This window comes from Scophthalmus maximus, chromosome 17, assembly GCF_022379125.1.
Source record: "Scophthalmus maximus strain ysfricsl-2021 chromosome 17, ASM2237912v1, whole genome shotgun sequence".
NCBI classification, from domain to species: Eukaryota; Metazoa; Chordata; class Actinopteri; order Pleuronectiformes; family Scophthalmidae; genus Scophthalmus; species Scophthalmus maximus.
In genome coordinates this window covers 15743232-15761661 of record NC_061531.1, presented here as the reverse complement: position 1 = coordinate 15761661, position 18430 = coordinate 15743232, and the positions used below count along the sequence as shown (strand labels likewise).

The 18430-nt window shown below is 46.9% G+C and overlaps 1 protein-coding gene across 1 annotated transcript; it reads right to left on the bottom strand.

The window, feature by feature from the left end:
• Positions 1–1117: 1117 nt before the first annotated feature.
• On the bottom strand, positions 1118–17153 carry cntnap1 (contactin associated protein 1). The gene is made up of 24 exons (XM_035614560.2): positions 16302–17153; positions 11711–11812; positions 10526–10719; positions 10100–10253; positions 9566–9769; positions 8964–9148; positions 8737–8886; positions 8368–8629; positions 8067–8216; positions 7797–7971; positions 7613–7719; positions 7378–7500; positions 6936–7139; positions 6676–6832; positions 6467–6594; positions 6202–6375; positions 5888–6106; positions 5523–5762; positions 5206–5445; positions 4927–5054; positions 4633–4726; positions 4296–4526; positions 4156–4200; positions 1118–1343 (listed from the first exon to the last, which is right to left on the bottom strand). Exons 1-24 carry the CDS (start codon positions 16360–16362, stop codon positions 1144–1146), a joined length of 3927 nt encoding a protein of 1308 aa, XP_035470453.1. The 5' UTR covers positions 16363–17153; the 3' UTR covers positions 1118–1143.
• Positions 17154–18430: the final 1277 nt, after the last annotated feature.

The window sequence follows — 18430 nt, the reverse complement described above, 5'->3', positions numbered from 1 at the left end:
TAGGATTGAATTTGAAACTTTCCACAGAAAGCAGCTAAAACAAGCAGCGGCGGTGATGACAGCATCGTGCAAAACAGAACATTCAGGCGGTGCGAGTTGGAAGTAAGAGATTGGCGTTTCTTTACACTCGCGTGGTCCGCTGGTACATGTGTTACAGTGTGTGTTCAAGTGTGCGCTCTCTCCACGTGGCAACAGGCGGCGGCCGTTACCTGGGAGAGGCCTTTTCTGTATCTATAGTCTGGATTCTTTGTTAGAAGACTGGAGACGTCTCACCGAGTCAAACACTGTTGCACCGAGCTGCTGGCGGCTTGACCCCCCCCCCCCCTCAGTCTGAGAATGTGAGCACGGTGTGATCGGGGGGAAAGCTGCTGCCATCTACCGTCACCATGGCAATTCGTAGACCACTGAACGTGTGCCGTTCTGTACAGGTAACGCACTGCTATAGGCTGCGATACGACAAACATAAGCGTCTATACCTCTTACCATCTCTATATGTATGCTATCAAAGCTTAACATCTCAAAGCTCCGCGCGCGTCTCTCCGGTCGGTTGGTTTTTATTCATGAATGCCGTCATATTTCTTTTCACGCGCCGGTTTGAGTACCCCAGCTCTCGGGTGGTGCGCCGTGCTCGGACCCAAGCCGGGCGATGAGCTACGGTGTGAGAAGAAAAAAAAAATGGCTCTCCGCGAGAGATCGTCGTCGAAAGGTGTCTTTCAGATGGCGGTAAATCTACGCAGGAAGTTTCAACACTGTTATTAAACGTCCCCCCCCCCACACAGTGTCTGATCCGAACCCTCAGCTGCTGTGGTTCCACTTCAGATCAAGCCTCCTCAGATGAGGCACTTCACTATTTCCCCCCGCGAGACTCGTCGGCTGAACTCTCGCGGCGCGGGGCTTGATTTGAACTTTGAACCCGGCGAAAAAACTAGAACTTACCAAAACACGCACTATGTGCAGCACCGGGCATCAGATCCCACTCGACTGGGGAAAAAGGACACAAATCAAAATGAAAAAATGAATGAATGAATTAAATTTGAAAACGTAATACAGGTATCAGTGGTTGTTGTAAGTGTAACCCCCCCCCCCCCCCCCCCCCCCCCCCCCCGTCGAACCCCACCCACTGCCCCCACAGGTCCCGTGATGCTAGTCACTCCTGAACTCCTCCTCGATTTCGGGGAGGTTCTTCTTCTCCCTCCTCAGGGTTTCGGTCAGCGGCCGGGAGCTGCTGGGCGACTCCAGGTTCTTGGGTTCATTGGTGAGGTAGCTGCCCTTCTGCTGGTACGCGTAGACGTAGATGCTGTACAGGCCTCCGAAGAGCAGCAGCAGCGCCAGGATCACAATGACTGTATGATTAAAATAAATAAATAAATAAATAAATAGCACAGTAGCAGTTGATGTGCGATGAGGAAAGAGGAAAACGCCGATGAGGAGTGGGCTCGGTTTTAGTGCGACAATACTGTATAATAACCACAGGAATAACCCCATATGTACTTCTCTGTAATGCCCGAATCTGGATTCTAAATAGGCATCGAGTCCAGAAGGCACACAACATGTTGTGTCAGAAAACTGCTCTGCCTAAAGTCTGCAACTCAAATGTTTTACCATTTTTGGTAATATGTTTTTTGGTCTTTTTCGTTGCTGTTGATCAAGGATCAGTTCCTGTAGCGGTGGGTTTTATTTGTCTGTTCAGGTCCATCTTATTACTGTTCGTTATCCCGATCCCTTTTTTTTTTTTTTTCTTCTTCTTCTTTTGTTCGAGTTCAAGTTCGTTTTATTGCACATTAGTATTAAAAAAAAGAAAAGTAAAAATATGAATAAATCCACAAATCCCAGCGATCTCTGGTCCATGTCATGTCTCCTCCTGTTTCCTCTCTCTCTCTCTCTCTCTCCACTGACTGTCAAATTAGGGTAAAATAAAAAAATAAAAAAGATAAAATCTCAGATCAGCAGCTCCACTATTTTCAATGTTCCTGGTCCATAAATGCTGAATTGAATCTCAGCAGATTTAGAGTGGGCTTTCAGGAAAATGAAGGCTATTGGTGCCTTGTGACCTCAGAGGCCTGCTATATATATATATATATATATATATATATATATATATATATATATATATATATATATACACACTGTGGAGCTGGGTGATTAAGACTTCCATAAGCCAGGCAGAGTCTGACAGAGACAGGTTGTGCGTGGAGGTTTTTTGCGGGACTGGAGAGATCTTTTTGTCCAGAGTAGAAGTCGGGCAGGAAAACGAGTATTTCGTTTTCAGCTTGCGAACCGAGACAGGAAACCCCAGATGTTGGAGGTCCAAGTATTTTTTCAGATGGTAAACAGCTGTGCCCTTTGCGATGCTACTAATGCGTTTGCCAAAGGTCGACTCCGCTTCCACAATGAGTCCTGGATTTGTACGGTCGTCACTGTTTTTCCGCAGACCATCTGTGTCTTAGCTTTGGCACCCGCAAACACAATTGTTCTCGCTCGCGGTACGAGTAGCTCTGAGCCAGTACCCTGCAGCTAAAGATTTAGACCTGCACGGGCCCTCGTGCTCTCTGGGTTTCATTCGCTTTTTAGCATTTCGACATTTGCAAAGACATACAGCTCAGGTGAAGTGGCGACATTCAACTGCCTGAAGGTGTGTTTCGCTCTGTCAGGTTGTACCAGTGTGTAATAGACCTGCAAAATAAGGCCTCTGCTCCTCAATAAAAGGGTTCAGAGAACGGGTCAGTGCTGGTAATACTGCCGATATAAATATAAATTCTGATAAGCTATTGCATTCTGGGTTTTTTTTTAGGAAAGCTATACTGCAAAAAGTGTATAAAAAAGTGATATTGTCACAGGCTAAATGAAGTAAAGACATATATCTTCAGTATCGCATGCTCACGAGCACGGCTTAACATTTAGTTTCATCAGCTTCATTCAAAAGAAGAGGTTCAGTTTCTCAGTCGTAACCATTTCATCCGGAGGGACTATTGAGACATGGACGTTGTCTGATCACCAGCGGGGGCCATTGTTCGGGAAGCCTGAATGCCGCTCTAATCTTTAATGACACGCTGATGTCCTGCATTAGCATAACATCTCTGAAGCCAAATGATCTATTAAGCCCGGGCGTTGCATCAATGACGAGGAGTAAGCCGGGCCCAGTGCCGACTAAATATAGCTGATCCGGTAAAGGCCTCAGACGGCCGCTGGAGCCGCGAGTGTCTGCGCCGCACTTTAATCCTGACGCTCCAGCCCACTCTCCTGCTCGTCGTGGGGACCCGCTGCTCTAATTATTTTATTCATATGTAATACTGCGCTTGAGGCCGTTCGTCCGCTCTCGTAATAAGGTGTGGTGTTACCGCCGGGGATTAAAGAGATAGAAGACATATTAAATATTGGTGTTGTGCAGAAATCTACAGGTAAACAAAAAAAAACCCACATCAAAGTGAGTGTTTTTAATTATACCTTTTTAAATTTCCTTCTAGGTCACAATCTCTTTCGTTTCTTTGCATTTTGCTTTAACGTTATTGTGCTATTGTCATTGCGCCATTATTCTGATGATAAATGGATGGAGGCTTAAGTTACAGCCAAAGTTATTATGCGTAATGTAAATGATGTATTCCAAATAAATGTAGAATGTAATAGACATAAAGAGAACTGATCATTTTCAAATATTGGCAAATTTCTTTTTGATATTGCAATTTCAATTTGTTTTAATATTCATTTGACTGATATATTCAACTTGATTATAAACGATAATCTCAAATATAATCTTCAGTATGATAACAGTGCATTAGAAATACTGTTCATTAAATTTCATTATTGAGTAATTTTTTTTTTATCTTGTGCCATAAAATAAATTTCAGTCTGCAGTCTGATGCTTGTAGAGACACTTAAAAGTCCACGTTGGAGTCCGACAACCCAGTTCTGATAAAGGATTAGAGGATTTTAGGGGGAAAAAAGGGAAAGAGTATTTCAAACGTCCGATGTGTGTCATCTGGGACAGGGGAAGAGTGAATAAAACAGGAACGAGGGAGAGGAGCAGTGCTCCAAAATAAAAAGGATTAACTGCTAAAAGTCACATTACTGCTCTTACTATTGAATACAACAATTCAGAAACAAGATACTCAACGTTTGACAGACGGGACAATGTCTAGACTTAGAATTGAATCTTACCCGTTATCCAAAACAGGCCTAGGTCATCGTGGATATAGAAATACTCTGAAATAAAAGAGATACATGCAGTTAAGTGGATGAACAGAAAAGACAATTCTCTTTGTGTATTACTAAATCATGGGCCATTGACACAAACTCACCTATGCTGGTAAACCAGGGGTCCACCTCCCATGGTACATAACCCAGGACGGGAGGGAAGGCGCCGCAGTTGGACTCGGAGACGTAGCCCTGTGTCGTCACTGGGGGGTCGGTTTCATTCGGACGGAAGAGGGCCTTTAACGGGGCGTAGACGTTGTATCTCACCCCAGATATGCAGCCTATGAAGCCCGGAGCGTTGTGCCTCTGTATCTCATAGTCGATGTCACCAACCTCTGCAGGAGCAGACACAAACAGGAACACATAAGAGTTTCTACTTGAATAATACAAGATGAGAACACATACACGTCCTCGTTGAGAAGTGGCAAGTAAGGCTTTTACCCATCACTCTGCCGAGGAACATGGACTTTGGAGAGTCAAACCTGGCGTCTTCCACTAAAGTCATTTTCTCCACAATGGGCTCCATGTAATCCACCTATGGGCAGAGTTAAAAAAAAAAAAAAATCATTGAAGGGATAGAAGTAACTCAGGAAATTAATGAATATTGTATTCTAGATATTTGGTATGAAGTAGCTGACGTTGTCTTCTTCTTATCATCTAACAAATGATTTCATTGGAAATAACATAAACCACAGATGACGTTTTTTACACGGAGACAGCAGAGGAAGCACGAACCTGTGTTTTGATGGTCCTGTTGTGTCTGGTGATGTTAACATAGTGGGGGTATCCATCTGCCAGGTTTCGGTGAGTCAGCTGGTACTTGTGTGTTATGAGGCCCAGCTTGTACCTCAGATCGACACTACCTGTGGGGACAGACGCAACAAATTAGAACAAAAGCATATTAACTTTTTTCCTCCATTACATCAATGTCTTGGGGGTAGTCTTCTACCCTACAAATGTAATCCATCTTTTCCATTCTCTGACTAATCATCTAATCGTCTGAGCTTTTCCTACCGTCGGTCTTTAGGATGATCGCGATGTAGTCCTGAACGAAGGAGCTGATGTAGAGCAACACAGCCGGCGTGTGGACGGTGCTGAAACTGAACTCCACGTCGTCCGCCGTGTCGTTGTAGCCGAGGCTGAAGTTGTCAAAGTGCGGGTCGATCCAGTTGGCCCAGGCCGCCTCGTCCGATATGGGCCTCTTTCGTATGTTGTACCTGAGCCACGAACCGATCTCAAAGAAGGCTCCGATGTCTTAGAAGAGATCGTCGTGGAATTAGATATATACACATCTGTCTCAAAGCATGGATGCACATGATGTCTGAACTCACCTTTATGGCAGTAGAACCCATCGAATGCTGTGTTGTTGCAGTCACAAGTGTAGGAAGCATAACCCTCCATGCACTGGCCGCTGTTTCGACACGGTATAGTGGCATTGAGACACTGCCCTGTACAGTTCCTCCTTATACCCTGTTCTTCGTTTACTTTTCCCTCGAGATCCAGAGGAACGCCGTTCATCCGTAACCCTCGAAGACACCCCAAGAATGGTCTCAGGGTGCGGTTGGCTGCACCTAATACAAAGAGCACTTTTTTTAGCAGTGGTTATTCATCTTCAATCAAAGTTTGGAGGACTAAATCAAATCCTCTCCAGGTCACGCCAGATGTAAGATTCCAAATTCACCCCTCGGCAACCTACCTACTAAGAGAGGATGAGAAAACTTCATGGTGACGAAGGTCTGACCGGGAAAACGTCTCACAGCCCAGGGCTGATAGTCAACCTTGATCCTGGCCAGCTTCACATTAAGCTCAGCCTGGACAAAGTGCCACTCATTGTCATTGAGTGGCATAGGGGAGTGTAGGGTCACATTGATGATGCCATCGCCAACCATAAATAGAAATACAAGGTTCTGGGTGGCTGGGGGAGAGAGAAAAAAACAAGGATATAGGGAGAAACAAATAGAATAGATAAAACTGCAGAATAGTTCCGTGCTAACAGATGCGTCAACTCACTGTTGAGCTCTATCCGTATGAAGTTGCGAAGCTGCTCATCGGAGTTCTCCAAGAAGACCCCGTGGTCCCGGTAGGTTTTAAAGTGGAAGGAGATGTCAGCGCTGGACCCAGGCCTGAAGGTGGGGAAGGTGATGTAGGTGGGCTTGGTGAAGGCTATGGTATTCCAGATGTTTCCTTGTGGAAAAAATTGAATTGCACGTCAATGAACAACAAGCTGTCACGTGCTTCAACAACGATGCAAACAACCCATCATATTCAAGCTCACTGTCGCCGTGGCAGCGGAGTGGCCCAACGGTGAACTGGGCCTCTGAGCCGGTCCTGTTGGTGTCCCCGACCACCACCCTCCTCACAGGCAGGTGGTCTCTCCAGTCCAGGTAGCCCTTGTCCGAGTACCTGAAAAGTCACAGCGGTGGAAGATTAAAGCTTGAACGTCGCTGACACACAGGCTGAACCTGCTCAATGTCCGTCTCTCACCATTGTCTATAGTCCGCGTCACAGTTGCATTGAAACCTGGGGTCCGTGCAGGTTTGGTTGATGGCACATCCACACTTTTGGACCTCTCTGTACGTCCCACCCCAGTAATAGTGACTCACATTGTTTCGACCAATCCAGTAACCGAAAGGTCTACCGTCTATTTAGGAAAAGAAATGGGTTTGTTAGTCTGTCACTCGAGCTTCCGACCGTTCCATGTTTGTCTTCCCACTTAAATAGTAACCTGACAAAATCCGACTCACTGGGGGTGTTGAGGAGACGGGACTTGTAGCAGGAGTAGTCGATCCACTGCTCACAGTACATGGAGCTGTTGGCCAGAGCAGTGACTTCATCCCAGGAGGCATTCCAGTAGTTGACGTCTCCTATGTAAGGCCGGTTTATTGAGCTCCCTGTCACCTTGGTACCGTCCACTCGGTCATTCAAAATCACCGTCCAAGCTTTATAAGCTGTGAAGAGGTTATGGGTGGGTGGAGAAAAAGCTATTTAATGTTTAATGATAACAAAGCTTAGACTCGGAGAACTATTTCAGAAGACGTTTTAATTTCCCATGAAACTTCCGCACACATTCCTCATTATAGATAACCTGGCTTCTTGCTTTGTAACTTTTAATTCACAAACCACAGAGGACGGAGTAACACGTTGTGTAAATGAAGTTGTTTTGCATCAGTGACGGCGCTTGCTTACACTTCATTTTGCAGTACACCTCGAACGGTTTCAGAGGCCCACTGAGATCGGGGTCGATGGTGTAGTTTCCAGACCAATACTTGCCGCTGAGTCTGTAGGCCTCGCATGACTCTTTATAAACCGCTGTTAGAGGAGAGGGCGAGAGAGAGATTCTCAATTTGGAGGAAAACGTAGCAGCGTGGATGAGGTGTTATTAACTGTGACGAAACAGTTAAGATCACCAGCCGGCACTTACACATGTGACACACTTCTCCTTTATAGCCCGTGTTCTCGCAAAGACAGATGAAATCATCCCAGGACTGGATGCATCTGCCTTCGTGCTCACATGGATTTGGAGTACATCTGTGAACGGAACAGATGCTTGTATTGAGAACTTTTTTTTTCTGTTTATGATATTTGTTTCTCATGACGTTTCCTACCTGTCAGTGATGCCACACGTTCCTAACAGCAGCTCGGCGTAGCGCCCCCACTGCCGCTGCAAAATAATGTCAATATCCAGCTGTTCGTTGTCTATGAAGATGTGCTGCATGCAGCCGTGGAAGCGGTTCAGCTTGGTCTCACACTTCCTTATGGTGTTATTGGTTTTCGGACAACCTGAGTGCAGGCAAGCAAATGTTGTATGAATTCAACGGTAGGAATTTTCGAGTGTCAATTTTTGTTGTCAGGAATTGCTCATGTCATCGCCCCACCTCCAAAAAAGTAGCGGTCCCCGGTCCGAATAGTGAAAGGGTTGGTGATCTTCAGCGGGGAGCCCTCCTCCTCGTCGATTGTGAGGGTCATCAGATTGTCTCTGGCTGCCAAATCCACCGTATGCCAGTAGCCATCATTTAGCCTGTATCCTAGGGATTGAAGAAAGGCCTTTCACGTCGTGGTTCTACTATGAGACCAGAAATCTCATGCACAATGTAAAACAATTGGCTCTTTGCTAAACCCTGCCCTACAAAACCTTTTCTGTGACATCTGACAAGGCCAGAGAACGCATGAATTTACCTGCGGCAAACTGGAGCTTCTTCTTCCCCGGCTGGAATATGGTGACGTTGATCTGTCCCTCGCTCAGACCCAGCTCGAGGGCACCGAGGTCATCGGCGAAGCGCGTGAACATGAGCAGCCCCGTGTAGTCCCAGGAGCGGAACTTGAACTTGACGAACATGCGGGGCCTCCTGAAGAAGCCCGGCACCTGCAGGTAGTTGTTGGGCCCGGCGAAGGTCATCGGCTTGAGGAGGATGTCGCGGCAGGCGTAGTGCATCTTTTTCTGAGGGTAAGAATGAGAAATCAGAACAATAACTCATCATTCCATTTATTGTGATTCTCACCATGGAATAGATAGTAAGTAACTAAATGGTTTGTTTTAAGTTCCACCTTTCTTGGTATGTAGATGTCAGATTCTTCTCTCTGGGCCTTATCAATGATGTTGACGTCATTGATGAAGACGTTCTCCAGGCAGCCCCGGAAATTCGGCGTGGTAGGGAGGTGAGGCAGGTTTTTCTCTATTACGCCCCCTACATACAGCTGAGAGGGATTTAGACAGTCAGTTACGCTCGGTAACCATGATAGAATGAGGAACATTAACCTAGATGCTGAGTTACCTTTGTATCCAGATCCAGGTGGATGAACTCTCCAGCAAGGACGGCTGTCACCGTCTGACTGTCCACGGTGAAGTTCACCTGTCTACCGTAACGCTTGACGGTGACATAGTGCCAGTGTAGATTATCGAGAAGGCTGCCGGCGGTCAGTGTAGTTCGACCATCTACTCTGTGCACAACACTGCTCCCTAGAAAACAGAGGGCACGGAGTAATTACATGTAAAAGTGGGGAAAAAAATGTCGAATTTTTCATGTCAAAGGAACTGTTGGGCTCCAGGCAACCACATACCTAGAAGTATTGATTTCAGGATTGAGAGAAGCCTACTCCTTTCTGAGATGGATGTCATTGTCAAATAGGGCAATATTTTTCCCTCTCCCCATAACTCTACAACAAAATCCCTTCCATAAATTCTAACTCAGTGTGTCCCGGTGTGGATTTGAAAATGAGGTGCGGACCAGGTCCATCTCCGCCTGGAAGCTTGGCCGCATCATTCTCTCTCTCTCTCTCTCTTTCATTTCCTGTCACTGCCTGTACAACAATAACCTGCCCAAAATACCGTGAGACATTTTCAATTCAAATCAAACCACCGACAATCATGCTGTACCGAGGCTGATGTGCAGGTAGAGGCGGCCTCTCTTCAGCTCCAGGGTGAAGAGGTCTCCCTGAATCCCCTCGCTGTGCAGCAGCAGACCGTCCTGCTCCAGAGTCTTGAAGTTTATGGCGATGTGGTCGTGCAGCGTGCGGGACCTCGTCCCGGGGTACATGTAGATCACAGAGTCGTCCCCATTGTACTGTAGCACGTAGGAATCTGAAACAAAAATGTGAAATATATATTCAACATTTCCAAAATAACAAGAGGTTTAAATATTGCCCTCATATAGCATTTAGCGAGTTTTATGGGATTAGTTGAGTAAATTCTGTATAACACATTTTCATGGAGCATCTCATATGTGTTGGCATTAAGTTTAGAGTATGATTCAGATGATATTGATCCTCGTCATCTATTTCTAGGAACATATAAGGGGCCTAATTGACACGTGGATGTAGTGGCATGTCGTCACATTTGATTAATCACTGGGATTGTCGCACGTCCCCAGATCTGAATCAGACGCGGTGCATCACTGTTGGTCCGTTTTACCATAAGGGCAGCCGAAGAGCTCCAGCCGCACGCCGATCTTCCCTCCATCCTCCGTGTTCCACGCCAGAGGCAGCAGACGGATGTGTTTAGCGGTGAAGGCGTAATGGAAGACATTCCTCTTCACCTGATAATAATTCCAGTTTCCCGGCATCGTCTGCAAACCGATGAGACGGGGAGAGCGAGAGAGAGAGAATTATTGAGTCACTGCAATGGTGTTAACAGCTTATTAGGAGACTGGAGATGAACTGATGCCGAGATTAGCTTTGTCAGCGTCGAGCAAGATAAGACTTTGCTCGTCTTTGTTTCAGTGCAGGTGACGATAAATGGAATGAGTGTAGAATCGGCTGCAAAGATTACATTTGACTTTTTAATCTACAACACATCCCAACCCTTATTCCAACACCACTCTGGCTCAGTGACACCTACAGAGTTTCCTCCTTTCATGATGTATGGTGTCCAGGAATCCGGTCGGTCCCCGTACAGCAGGGAGTACTTGGAGACCCAGTCGTAGGAGTTGAAGGTCCCCTGGGTGGCAATGGCCACCAGTCGGTACTTCCTGCCCAGGTCGACCTGCAGCCATGGCTGCCTGTCCCTGGGGGATGGGGACCAGCCACTGCTGCCTGGGGGAGAGCAAAAGAGCGTTTTATTTAAAGGGAGTGACAGTTACAGTTTGATGGCCGTGAAATCACGACCAGACAAACTGTGACATCGACTGAACCCGTGGCAGCCATTTTGAACTTGAGTCAAACCGGAGTGGAGACCTCTAATGATCAGGTGAAATGCAGCTCTTCATCCGGACATGGACAAACATTTAGTATAAAACAGCAATATATTTAGTTAATTGTTGCCATTATACCATAATCTGATATCTCAACCAAAATCAGCATGTTTTCCGACTACAATGGGATCCAAACGTATTCAACAGTGTTTTAAGACTTTTGGACTCCAGTGTAAATTCGCTGTAATTTTTCCCTCAGATGATAGATTATTTAATATGGGGTCCATGTTTTCAGGCTACAATAATCAAAGTTTTAACCTTTTACAGTGCTTAATTCATGACCAGTTGATGCAGCCGAAACCAAAGATGTCGTCTGTTTTATTCCATGCATTCTTTTTTCCCCCGTGTCAAAAGGAACTGGTGCAAGTACACTGCCAATGGCTCGGTTGGAGATTTGGGTCTGTTCCACTTAATTTAATTCCAAACCAATACCCTCAGGCAGAAATGAAAGCATGTGACAGAGGTCTGGTAAATCCAATTCTTTATTACTCGCTCCCCAGATTTTCTGTATTTTACACTCGTCGTCTCCAGTGCGAACAGACTTAACAGTATTCCCAAGGACCTTTGAGCAGACTTTGATGTGCAAAGATGATTCTCAAGAGGCTTAAGGACTCACCAAGTGTGACATACAGATACTACAAGTTTAATATTGTGAAACACAAGTGTATCGAACAATGTGTCAGTGTAATGCTGCAGTGGGAGCCATCCATAATGTTATTAGTTACACTCTGACTTCTCTGGGTATAATAATTTATCGCCAGTTAAGAAAGGTCCACGAAAGGGAAATGGCATGAAATTATGGATGAACTCTACGGAACAATTAAGGCACTTACCATACAATTTGGCAAAATTGGCAGAGTACAGAAAGTTATATCTGGAGGAGGCCAGAAAGGAGGAGGCGTAGAGGCCGGACACCAGTGGGTCGACACATTCTCCTGCAAGAAACAACAAGGTCAGGAGTTATTAAAGAGTTGCTAACATATAGTGCAGCACTCACATCTGACTGTCAAAATGAATCTGTTTCGTCGCGACAAAGACCGACAGCACTGCCGGATAAGAAAACCCCATTTGGTGTTTAATTAGAGGCGACATGTTCCAGTAGCCGGATAAATTCAAAGCGTATAGCACAAACATTTTTGGACTCGTTAAGTGCATATGCAGTGCAGACAGCAAGGTTGAAGATTCATATTGGGCAGCCTCTAAATAGCGTTTCTGTGAGGAGCGAGACGAGGAGTTACAAATCTAACTAAGTGTCCTGACATCCACTCAGAGGGTGAGTCATCTTCGCATCATGGGTTCTTCTCACAGGTTGGGTGGGACTGGCAGTAAATCGAGAGACCAGCGGGCTGCTGCTGCTGCTTATGAGCACAGTGTCCGAGGTAAACCGTTGCAAATGCAGTCGCCCGACACCACCTTCCTGTCTCAACGGAGCAGAGCGATGGATGCGGTCTTGTGTTGGTCAGTGCTGCAGAGACAGAATAAAGATCCTGCAGAGTGGATGTCATTGTGGGTTGGCGGCCTGGATGTCTGTACATTTATGTGTAATATCTTACATGCCGTTTCATGGACAGGAAAGTCAAAGTTTAACAGAGAATTGCTTCTCGCATGCGTGTGTGTTACGAGACAGATAGGACCATCGCCCATCTGCCGAGGCTCGCCCGTCGGGCCCACAGCTATTAAAAACTGACCATAATTCTACCTAATCTTGCTCGTGTCACTGCTGAGGATTAACGCGCGATGCCCTCACCTCGAGCTGCAAGAGAAACACGCTCTCATTTTAGTGCTGAAGTATGCTCTTTAATGCCCCCCCCAGAGATTTAATATAGATACGCTGAAAAAATGGTGTGTTCAGGACCAACTAAAATACAGATATTAGGAAAATGAAAGCAGCCACTTCGTTCGTTCATTGGTATATTCCTTTCTAAACACGTGAAGCTGTTTACTGGGAGATGTAAAGTTGTAGCTCCTGCTCTTGAAATCACAGAGGTCTCTGAGCACGGGATAAAAACGCAATAGGCAGTGGCCGAAAACAGAATTTGGATGCGGGCTGCTGTTGGATACGTTTAGACGCTGACACCTTCAGTCACTTCCCTGTGAAAGAAGCTTTCGGTAGGTGGCGTCCAACTTTCCTTGGACATTTCAACCCTGAACCGCATTTACCACATTGATGACCTCCAGTCTGTTCCAACAAGAAGCTCTTACCGCTGCCCTGCCCGACCGCAACTAGGAAATAGCCAGCCCTGCCACCCTTTGTTGGACCATGTGCTGGTACTTGATGGCCTTCCTCTCCGAGGCCTCTTTCCATCCTCCTACCCGAGGAACTGTCAGTTCTATCGGTATGATCCTCTTCGCCTGCTCAGATCCATACGACTGTGTCAGGCCTCGGGCATGTTTGGATAACCTTTTTCCTCCCAGGTCCAGATGAAGCAAGATGAAACAGGGATACGGCATTACATTACATTTTAAATACCTCTGTAGAGGAGAGATCAGAGCAGATCCTATGCGGTGAAGAAATACGGATGCAGCCTTTGCTCTGCCTTAGATGTCACATGAAATACGTGTGAGCCGTTGAACTGCGCAAAGGCACCATTTCCTGTCGTCACCTTTCATTCATTCAAGGACATGTTGGGCATTCAGATGGAAGAATGGTGCTGAGCAAGTGAAATTTGACCTTGACTTTCTCTCCCAGTCCGCCTCTCTTTCCACCTTTATCATACAGAAATCCTCACGATGTTGCAGCTGATGAATAACTGATCTCTGCAGCATCATTCCATTACTGTGCACCGCGGAGTCATATCATGTGATCCTCTGTTCAAACTGCCTCTCTAACCAAAATATTTAGAGGCTTTATGCTGCTCTTGCACACACACACCCAACACTTCTGAGCCGCTAACGGCTTCGAATCAATTTGTTTTACTTCCCCCAATTAGCAGTAGAAGGAGAGGAATGGGAATTTGAAAGTGAAGAGCAGCTCCATCCTTGACTGCAGCAGGTTACTCCGGGCTACTCAGCTCCTCCGCATGGCAAGACGGTCACGCAATCTGCACCCCCACCTATTCAACGTCTCCCTCCTTTCCCTCACTCCTCTCTCCTGAGCTCCATCCCAACTCTCGAAATTCCTCCACTCTTTCCTGTGCATCAATGCTTCCTGTTACCTCATGCGTTCTCTCACCGTCATGTTGCTATTTTTTTTTAATCTCTCTCTCTCTCTCTCTCTCTCTCTCTCTCTAAGTAGGCGTTGTCATGTTGCAGTAGCCAAATTGTACCTGAAGAGTGTGTGTGTGTGTGTGTGTGTGTGTGTGTGTGTGTGTGTGTGTGCTGCATCCACCCCCTCCCCTCTGCACCACGCAGAGAAATCTCTTTCTCCGTGTATCATGAAGGAGCTGTGGGGGGAACCGTGTGGTTGCGTGGGGCACTTGCATCGCTCCTGCTGAATCATCAGTCTGCCGTGAGTGTAGTCCGCTCTGTCTGGGCTGACACATCGTTACCGTGGGTTACACGCAGTATGCAGAGAGGCACCTCTGTCCAGCTGGCACATGCCTACAGTATGATTTTGTAGCCGCTGAGGATTCTGACACCGACCCTGACAGACTGAATGCAGACGGCCACCGCTGTTAAATCACAAAAGAAAAAGTGCAACAGAACATAGAAGTAAAATATGGCATGCTCTATTAAGGGGATCTCACTAAATTATTCAAACCTGGCCGGGCATCACAGTGGGTGGGGTACAGCCAGGGATCACGCTAGCCAAACTATACAGCACGTCAGGATCACAATCGGGCTTAAATTTTGGATCTGCCTGCTTTCTGTCTCTGCACAGAGCAGCACACACCCCTCCCCTGTGAATCCAGTTGGTCCCCCCTGCTGCTTGAGCTGCTAACCACGACTGCAGGCACAAAGCATGAACTTAGGATTCATGCATAAGCAACACAGCCTGTTAATACAATCTCTCTCTCTCTCTCTCACACACACACACACACACACAGGCACACACACACACGCATATCTTACTGAGCGAGACTGTGTCCAGAGCACTTGGCCCATGCAGGCCTTGGGTGGGGCACAGTGCTCGGGAATCCGCGGCTCCATTTTAGTACAGCACGGCTCTGTTGTGCACATCCGACCGTAGCACGATAAACGTGTTTGCATGTATCATGTAAAAATGTATCAGCAAGATCCATTTCAAAGCCAAACCCACAAAACAGGCCTCAATTTACTGGTGTTGATCCGATTTATCAAACTTCTGCTTGTGTGCAGTCGCTCCTTATCATTTACTTTTCAATTCTCCGTGTGTATATATATATATATATATATATGTATATATATATAGTAGTAAAGTGGATCTATTGTCTGTACACAAACTGTAATCCTATAGTTTCACTAAAGTTATGTCCTCAGAAACTGTTTTTGATCTTCAGAGATGAATGATCGGGCTTATACAGTACTGTTAGATGATGTACTGCTACTTCTGTTCTCTGTTCTCAATTTGAGCCATCCGCAGTTTGACATTCAAAACTATCCAGAAGTCACGTGACATCCACATTCCTAATCTCTGAGCTCCCCCCCCAAGTCAAAGCTAATGAGTCATGTATGGCACAATTCTAGCCCCCCCCCCCACAACCCCACCTCTCTGCCCAACATTGATCAGTATAGGTGACGATGTCCCTGCCAGGTGAATCCACGCTGGTCGTGTGCACTATGCGGGGTGATGCGAACACGGCAGGCTTCCCAAAAAAAAAGAAGAAAAAAAAAGTGCTGCAGTGGGCTGGTCCCGGTCAGGACGCTGAGCCCTGCATCGCTCCGTCGACCGGCACTTTGACAAATGTGATCCTCAGCAGCAGCAGCATCGTCACGCACAACCATTCTAACATGGACACGGTGATTTTAGTGCCAACAAAACAGACTCCGACGCAAGAAGTGGAGAGTTGAGAACACACACACACACACACACGCGCACGCGCGCGGTGCAGAAACTTGCACGCGGGCTGAGAGGAAGCGCCGCAATGCAGACAGGCCGGTGCGACGGGCAGCATCGCGCGCACCTTCCTGCGGGACCGGCGCCGGTTCGCCGCGATCCAACACAACGACGCGTTTAGTCCCGAGAAAACAACAACAACAACAACAACAACAACAACAACAAAAACCCTGCAAAAGCAAAGCTGGTGACATGCAACGATCCGTGTCTGGAGACCATAACGCGTCCGGTTTGCATCGCAACGCGCGTTGCCCTTCAAACATCCCAACAGCCCCAGGACACATTGTTTTGCCCTCCGGTGGTATTATCCCCACTTATCACCAAATGTGAACCTGTAACCCCCCCTCATGCACACGACCACACAGCAATCGGAAGATAATGCACGGACATACACAGCTCGGGATAATGACATTGTAGCAGTCGATGACAGATTGTTTCACAAGACTTACGCGATGAGCAGTGTTGAAAAGCCAGAATCAAGAGGCATATGCTCAGTATTTTGCAAGTCATCCTTCACTTAGGGACACGTCGTCTCCGCACGGGCGCTGTTAATTGGACCGTGGAAGGTTCCGCAGCATCCTCTCATCCCCCCCTTCGGCCCAACTTTAACTCGCGCGGCTCCAACTCCTCTTCCCGGGATCTCAGGCGAGCCTCCGCCGGGGCGGGGACGCGCATCGGATGCTGGCCGCTGCACCGAGAACGCGCAACTTTCTTCCTTAATTCTCTTCTGCTTCTCCTTCTTTTATTTCATTCACATGTCGCCTGAACGACGTGGCTCCTGCGTGGCGTCACGCGGCGGATCTGTCAATGTGCGTGACTGCTCCGAGTGGCTGCTTGGTCAAATGGGAGAAGGGTTTTTTTCTGCTTCTGCAGGAGTCTGGATTTTTTTTTTTTTTTTAGATGCGTTGGAAGAAAAAAAACTTTTCACGTCCGCTGCAGATTGGTCCTAATGTCCAAGAACAGTGAGAATCAGAGGTTGTCTGCAATGTCCAAGCCAGTCAGAAGCCCCAAATTTCCATCTGGCCTGTGAACATCAATGCATCTCCTGTCCCCCTTTGGTTCAAGCTTGCATGGCTGCCAACTGGCCAAGAGTGCACATTGGTTGGGGATTCGTTCCCTCCAGCAACGCAGATCTGAACTTAAGAACGCCCAAAACTAGAACAAAAATCTTCCATAACCTCACATCGTCAGCAGCAAAACCACACGATAACGATCACAGCAGAGCAGCGGGCTGCACACAGTGATGCCGGTCGTCTGCCTGACCTTGTCCAGGTACTCGGTTCAAGCCAGTGCGATCACAAACGTGTCCAGAACAGGTTGCAGGATGATGAAGATGATGATGATGCCAGCTGCCTCATCCCTGCACACACACGTAAACACACTACACACACACACACACACACACACACAGACACACACACGGGGGGGGGGGGGGGGGGGGGGGGGGGTGGAGGCAGGGTGAATCTGAGGCAGTGGGGGATTTGCGGCGACGGGTGGCACACTGACCGCAAAATAAAAAAAGCCTTTGGGATTAAGAATTGGGTTCATGGGACGTCACAGTGTGTCGGCGGCGATGTGGGATTGAATGCCTCGACCAGTGTGGGATTTACCATGTTTCCAATCAAATCAGATTGTCAGTTTTGTTAAGCTCCCTGCCACTGGTTTCCCATCCAGAAATGCCATTATATTATCTGCAGAGAGGAGACGATGGCAGAACCAGGAGGAAACTGACATGGGACGTTAAAGTAAGACATGGAATCAGCAGGGGGAATGGGGCTGCACACGGGGCCCAGACACTGCACACGTATTTATTCAACAGACAGGTACGAAAAATGATTTTTGGTGAACCACGGTGGACATAAATACATTTCTTTCGTGTTTCTGAGAGGTTTCCTTATGGATATCGCACGCTCATCTATATTACTCCATCCGATGTACTCATTGGCTTCCAGATGAGGCTCAAACAAGATACAGTGGCATTTGTAAATGTCTTGTTACCTCAAGGGCCTGTCATGGTTTTCAACATTTTTTTTGGGGGGGGGGGGGAGCAAGATTTTAAAGTTCACCACAACGAACAATCAAACAGGAACAAAATGGCAATATTCTGTTTTTCTCCAGTGATTTCTCACTGTGAGACTCCGGAGACAAACAACACAGTGAAAAGCGTTTGAACGTGTGCAGCACACGTACATCCTCCCTGCCACACATCTGCACCTAGCTTATACATGTGAGGATTGTGATTAGGCTGGATTGCCATCTGTCTCTCCCCCCCCGGTGACCTTTTACATTTGACCTCATAGTAACCATGGCGACCGGTCCAGAGGAGACCTAATACAATCCAGTTGGGGTTACAACTACTCATCTGGATAAAAAAAACAAAGGCACAAAGGCTCAAGTGATAAACTGATTAACAGGACAGGAGCAATCAGAGGCAGAATTCTCAGGCTTACCACAAAGCCAAGCTCACTCACAACGTCATGGTACGTTTGGCACCACGTAAATATTATATTTCAATCCTCTTTGTTTTCCTATGCCAGTAGGTTGGAATATTTCCAAACAAACAAAATCCTATCTATCT